The sequence below is a fragment of the Chanodichthys erythropterus genome, chromosome 21 (genome assembly GCF_024489055.1).
Source record: "Chanodichthys erythropterus isolate Z2021 chromosome 21, ASM2448905v1, whole genome shotgun sequence".
Taxonomy (NCBI): domain Eukaryota; kingdom Metazoa; phylum Chordata; class Actinopteri; order Cypriniformes; family Xenocyprididae; genus Chanodichthys; species Chanodichthys erythropterus.
The window spans coordinates 26,076,600-26,083,873 of record NC_090241.1 but is presented as its reverse complement, the minus strand read 5'-3'; the positions used below and the strand labels follow the sequence as shown (position 1 = coordinate 26,083,873).

General features: G+C 36.1%; 1 protein-coding gene across 1 annotated transcript; it reads left to right on the top strand.

The window, feature by feature from the left end:
* The first annotated feature begins 487 nt into the window (after positions 1-487).
* sec61a1a (SEC61 translocon subunit alpha 1a) lies at positions 488-7,039 on the top strand. The gene is made up of 12 exons (XM_067373903.1): positions 488-627; positions 1,534-1,601; positions 1,706-1,771; positions 1,898-1,976; positions 2,438-2,569; positions 3,933-4,042; positions 4,188-4,341; positions 4,420-4,580; positions 4,988-5,185; positions 5,332-5,523; positions 5,607-5,683; positions 5,780-7,039. The coding sequence occupies exons 1-12, from the start codon at positions 621-623 to the stop codon at positions 5,964-5,966; spliced, it is 1,431 nt and encodes a 476-aa protein (XP_067230004.1). The 5' UTR covers positions 488-620; the 3' UTR covers positions 5,967-7,039.
* Positions 7,040-7,274: the final 235 nt, after the last annotated feature.

The following is a 7,274-nucleotide window of genomic DNA, read 5'->3' as shown; positions in this document are numbered from 1 at the left end:
CCAAGTGGGAATTCATTTGCTTGGGATACATTAAGGCTCAAGCCTTTTTACCCGGAAGTTTATAGTAGTTTAATTTATTGTTTAGCGTTCCTCCTTTTCAACTTTCTTCTTCATAAAAAATACAGTCCTTTTTTGTCACAGTAATGTAAATTCTTAATGAGATAATAATGATTTAAATACTGCAATCTATTTAAACTAAACTCATTTTAATTAAATTAATTAACATTAAATTAAAACAAACACTTTAAATACTAATTTAACCACTTTAACAGTTAGTTAAGTTAACTTTGAACATTATTATATTTTCTTTAATTTGTAGGGGAACATAACATAGAAGTGAAAAATAGAAGTGAAATTCTTCTACAATGAAACACACAGAGGCCACTTGATCAAATCACAAGATGTGAAACAGAAAATCAACCCGCGGCTCGCTGTTTATCTGACGTGTAGTAGCGTCTGTGTAGTGTTGACGTGTCTCTAACGCGCACTCCTCCCTTCAGCTCTCTCGCTTCTGTCTTTCTCTCTTAACCGGGCGGCGAAGCGCACCGGCAGCGCTGGACTATCCGTTTACAGCTCACTGGGACTTAAGATAGTGACCGTGATTTCAGGGCACCGTCACCATGGCGAGTAAGTAAAGGGTTTTGAAGTGTTTCTCGTATGTTTAATAGAGTTAATCAGTGTAATTCTGCTGTTATATCACACTCGAGTTCTGTTAGCATCATTAGCATGCTAGCCAGACCGCTTCCTTTGATTGGGACCTGAGAGATTGGTATCCCATTCCTTTAATTTTCTTATATTTATTTATGTCTATCTTTTACTACAAAAAAATACTTCTCAATCCTCTTTGTTTGTTTGTGATTCGTATGTAAATTATCATTTACATTGCTATTCTGGTGATTGAATGGTTGCGGACAGCTAGCGTTAGCCTGTTAGCTACTTTCTTTACACATCTCCGTGGCTTTGTATTACAACAAAATTGTAAAGGACTCCATCAAATATCTATTAGAAGATATTTAATGGTAAATATTGGCACAACAACTTGTTTAGAGTTTTGTTGGATTGCCAAACCAGAGGGAAGCGGTCAGATATTACCTAGGCTAACTAACAGTCATGAATCTAATTGTTTAATTTGATAATTAAACGTCACTTCATAAACGCCCATTACACAAATTCAAAGAATTCGTTGTGTTATTAAGTCTTATCTCCTGTGAGAGATGTACTTTAAGTATTATATTGTATAAAAGGTCGAAAAAGTGAGTTTTTGCCCTACAGTGTAATGATGACGACGCTTTAGGTTGAACAAGATCTCCCTACTGTTGTTCTATGTAGCTTGACATTACATACATTACATTATTACAGCCTCTAAACGTTTCAACAATTCTTTATCTCAACACCTCATATTGAGGTGTTGAGATAAAAGGCAGGAATATAGTCTAGAAGATATGTTGCATTTACTGAAATTGTAATGTTTAATTGTGTGGTACCAAATACATGTTTTATCGTGTAACATTTTTCATGTTCTTCCATTTCTAGTTAAGTTCTTGGAGGTAATAAAACCATTTTGTGCGGTTTTACCGGAAATCCAGAAACCAGAAAGAAAGGTATAACATTGTACACAACATATATCGTGTGGTGTTATATTTTTATTAGATTATACTTGTATAAAAACCTGTATTTTAAACCTATTCTTATGCTTGTCTATCAGATCCAGTTCAGAGAAAAGGTGCTATGGACTGCCATCACATTGTTCATCTTTCTTGTTTGCTGCCAGGTAAGTTGGATTTGTCAAGGTATGAAAAATCCACGTACGCACTTGCTCATGCTTTAGTGATGAGATATGTTAAGTGTACAAAAGGTTTAAAGCTCATGTAATGTACTGTTGTTCTCCCTCTCTCAGATCCCGCTCTTTGGGATCATGTCTTCAGACTCTGCAGATCCATTCTACTGGATGAGAGTCATCTTGGCCTCCAACAGAGGTAAGTTTGTTTCTGTACTTATGATTATGATTGTATGGTAGTTTGCAGAGTTCAGTTCACAGTTGATATTATTGCTATACAATAATCATATTTATATCTAGTTTATTAAAGCATGTAATATATACTTCTGTTCAAAAGTTTGGGGTCAAGAGAGAAATTAATACTTTTTAAATTAAGCAAGGATGCATTAAATTGAAAGAAATGTTTCAGCAAATTAGAATGTGACACTGAAGACTGGGGTGATGGCTGCTGAAAATGTAGCTTTGCCATCGTGGGAATAGAACAGAATTCTTTCAAATTCATTTAAAATGTGCCCAAACATTGACTGTAGTGTAACTTTTACCTAGCTTGAGTAAAAGCAGTTTTGTCTATTTTCATCAATGCTCAACAATGTTTTGTAGGTTTTGTGGTGTCCTCAGGTAATGTGGATTGTAAATTTTATCAATGACTGTGCCTTTCAGGTACTTTGATGGAGTTGGGTATCTCTCCCATTGTGACCTCTGGTCTGATCATGCAGCTGCTGGCTGGAGCTAAAATCATTGAAGTTGGAGACACACCTAAAGACAGAGCGCTCTTCAATGGAGCTCAGAAATGTACGATTTTGTTTTGTTTTAACACTAGAAGTCCCAGAGAGCAGCCATTTGGCTTTTCTACCTATAAAACCCGCAGGACAGCCGATGGGCTGGAAGGCTTTAGGCTAATATCCTTAATCAGCTGTGAACAGTTGCTTTTGTTATGTAAACAATGTGGGGCCATGCTGAGACACTTCAAGGAAACTTGTGTTTCACTTTGCCATCTTAGGGAGAAATCAACACACATGTTTTTTTTTCCTTTGTTGCTGAGATCTATTGATAAAAATAGTACAAAATAAAATAAAGAAACCAACCATTTGTACACATATTTACAAATAATATTAAAAAGTGAGTGAGTACATTCCAGCAATCACTCACAATCCTGGCACTGCCTGGCAATATATTATAAATACATTTTGTATATATCCATTATATATTAATCTTATATTTGATATTACTTCATAAGTCCATTTTTAAAAGTGTTTGAAAGATGGGTTCAAGTGTACTACAAGTGGTAACTAAATACATTTTTCTATACAGAGATAGTATGTTAAAAGCACATTTTAGTTAGAATTCATGGTGTCTCAAAATAGCACAGTTGAGTACACTTAGATGTTCTTAAGATTATCTTAAGAAGTACTAAAGAAGAGCTTTTAGTATATTAAGTACAAAATAAGTGCATGGAAATAGAGCACTGTACATTATGGAAGTGTAAAAGTGTACTAAAATAAAGTGTATTTTACTGCACTTTTTTTTCACCTGGGTAGACACTCCAACACTTTCCGTTTGCATTAAGATTATTTTTATTACCACACTGGCAGATATTGATCATTTTACTTAAGTAAAATGCACTTAATTTAGATCCCCCCAGGAAACAAGACTAAATATCATATATAATTTTCTCATATAGAAAATCCATCTTGATTTAAGATATTTTTTTTTTTTTATTTACTTGAAATAGGATAAAAAATACTTAGTATGAAAAGCATTTTTGCAGTGTGAATGAGTGAGTTAACTTTTTAAACATCACTTGCACTCCCTCATTTCAGGGTTAACATACTCAGAGTTTTCACTTAACCTCCTTTCTGAAACCGGCCCATGGTCAATCAAGTTCTCTGCTTTTAGCAGCCCTCCCTCCCCCACACATACAAACAAGCCACCAGCAACCATTCACACACACACCCCCAACCCCCCTGCAGATTGCTCAGGTAATGACCATATTTACACATGAATTGATGCTAATGATAGCCACAAGACTAGCCAGTTAGCATCCACTTGGCTAAAGGAGGGTTACAAATCTCTGGGACTTCTAGTGTTAAGGATTACAGTTTTTATTATTATGATTATAATGACAGTAATGACATTTTTTATAATGTTTTTTCAGTGTTTGGTATGATCATCACCATTGGCCAGGCTATTGTGTACGTCATGACTGGAATGTATGGAGACCCTTCAGAGATGGGTGCTGGCATCTGTCTGCTGATCATCATTCAGGTAAAAAAAAAAAAAAAAGCATGAAAAATGTGTATTTTATGTCATATGGAGAGGCTTTTCTTGAGTCATTTATCTATGTGATTTGTAATTAGAGAGTTTGTAAATGAATAAGAGACTTGATTAAATCTGTGTATCGTTCCTGTAGTTGTTTGTGGCCGGTCTTATCGTGTTGCTGCTGGATGAGTTGCTGCAGAAGGGTTACGGTTTGGGCTCTGGTATCTCACTCTTCATCGCCACAAACATCTGTGAGACCATCGTATGGAAAGCGTTCAGCCCAACCACAGTCAACACAGGCAGAGGTATGAGTTCAGGACACAGCATCATGTTTTAAATCATTCTGTGGTGCTGTAGACTGATTTTCATTTGTGCATATTCAGGTACTGAGTTTGAAGGAGCCATTATTGCGCTGTTCCACCTGTTGGCCACTCGTACTGATAAAGTACGTGCTCTGAGAGAGGCCTTCTACAGACAGAACCTGCCCAACCTCATGAACCTCATTGCAACAGTCTTCGTCTTTGCTGTTGTCATATACTTCCAGGTAAGTTTTTTTTTTTTTAATTATTATTATGTCTTATTGCAAAGTAATTAGAGCCAAAATATGTAAGACTTTTTATTTAATAATGAAGTGTTTATTTTTCATTGCAGTAAAATTAGTTTTCTGGCTGCACACTCTTAGAATCAACTTCTTGATAAATATAAGACTATACATGTACATGTCATTTTTTTTCTGTTCATAATATCTTGATAAATGTTTAAGTACGTGTGTATATGTGTTTCTATATTATTTTAACCTTATTTTAACACCTTATTTTAACAATATTATGTTACTTTAATATTGTATTACTTTTTATTGTCATTACTTGTTTTGTATAATGCTTTTGCAATATTGTACATAAACACAGGCATGCCAATGAAGTACTTTAAAATTGATTTAAATTTGTACAGGGCTTCAGAGTCGACCTGCCCATCAAGTCTGCACGTTACCGTGGCCAGTACAACACATATCCCATCAAGCTGTTCTACACCTCCAATATTCCCATCATCCTGCAGTCTGCTCTGGTTTCTAACCTTTACGTCATCTCTCAGATGCTCTCCACCCGCTTTAGCGGCAACTTCCTGGTCAACCTCCTGGGAACTTGGTCTGTAAGTGTCACCAATGCTTTTTTTTTTTTTTTTTTTTGTAGTGTACCATGTATTGCACTTGAGACTAAATGTATATTGCAAATTCAGGGCATGTTTAGAAGAAAGAACCTTCCTATAATCATTTTTTTTTTGTTTGTTTTTTGTAGGATACATCATCTGGTGGTCCGGCTCGTGCCTACCCCGTAGGCGGTCTGTGTTATTATCTGTCTCCTCCGGAGTCGTTTGGTTCTGTGCTTGATGACCCAGTCCATGCAGTTATCTACATTGTATTCATGCTGGGATCCTGTGCCTTCTTTTCTAAGACCTGGATTGAAGTTTCTGGATCATCTGCCAAAGATGTGAGACATTAGCTCTTGTTTATTTATCAACACTGTATTTGATCATTTGATATGAAGCTGTAATGTGTGTATGTGTGTTTTAGGTGGCCAAGCAGCTGAAAGAACAGCAGATGGTAATGAGGGGACACAGAGAGACCTCCATGGTTCATGAACTCAACAGGTGAGCCGTAAACACACTTGCTCTGTAAGCGCAGCTTGTAAATACTTGATTATCAGGACCTTCATTAACCTCACGCTTTTTCTTTCTGTTATTCAGGTACATCCCCACAGCTGCTGCATTTGGTGGACTATGTATCGGAGGCCTTTCGGTAATGGCTGACTTCCTGGGTGCCATCGGCTCTGGAACAGGAATCCTATTGGCCGTTACTATCATCTATCAGTACTTTGAGATATTTGTTAAGGAACAGAGTGAAGTCGGCAGCATGGGAGCGCTACTATTCTAAACAATGACACTCACAAATCACAAACATACTTGCTGACATCTTACAAAACACTTTTATTATTTTATGATTGTTGTTGTCATTTTATTTTTATTTTGGTGTGATTTGAGCATTCAAAATGGTCTGTCACGAGTGCTGTTTTGGGAGAATGTGTTCTTAGGCTTTAGTTCAGGCCAAGTGTGTTCTCCTATTTGTCAGGAGTGGCAAAGCGTTTCTAAAATTCAGTGATGAAACTGAACTTCATGGATGGGACAGTAAAGATGGACTCTGTGAGCTCTGACTAGGAATAATCAGAAATGTTCCCTTCTCCTCAATCTGTCCTTCCTCCATCTCCATGTATCCCTTCATTTGCCCTTTTCTTTATTTTCCTGTCTGAACCAAGTTATGCCTGGTAAAAGGATTTTTCAGAAAGTATTGCTAATGTTGGGTGAGTGATTTACTCAACACTGCCAATTTTGTCTCCACACACAAACTATCTCTGTTACGTCTGTTTGTCAGTCATATCGGTCTTGTATGCAAAGCTAACAGGCATTTTTTTGTCTATAATAGCTATTGTTAAGTGTAAGGCTCTTTATAACTCCTCATACCATAATTAATCATAAATTATGATGGTTAGTTATGACTAGAGATCTGAGAACCAAACAGAGGTACTTGGTTTCCAGTCAGCAGAATAGTTTGTCAATTCTAAACAAGGCAGCATCGCAACAGAGGAAATGCAATACACAGTGTGGCACCAATGGTGTTTTTTTTTGTTTGTTTTGTGTGTGTACTCATCAACGCTGGAATCCTTTTGTTCAGAATACATCACTGAGAGCTTCATTGGCAGACAACCGGTTACACCTAAAGTCTGTTTACTTCCAAAATTAAACCCTTTTTACTGTATCATTGGGTGTCTGTATATATGACATTTAATGCAGTGTGCAACAATGTAAAATAGACCCATTTTCTGTTTTTTTTTTTTTTTTTGTTGGTTTTTTTTCTTTTTGGACTATGTAAAAAGAAATGTTCCGAACAAATATATTCAGCAAAGACTGATCATTCTCAATAAAAACTCATTTTTGGGAGATAAGATTGTTTCATTTGTGACTATGAAAATGTCTAAATAGACCTTGAATGATTAAACATGACTTTCTTTAAGGCATTTGGCATATTAAAATAAGTAGGTTTCTGTAAAATGTACCTCACACACCCTCTGGATTTTGTTAGCTATATTTGACTGAAAGAGAAATGCCATATTTCAGCAAACTCAAGTACAATATTGTTTATGGCTTTTTCCTTTTCTGAAGTTAGGCCAAGAGCTGATGGAATTTT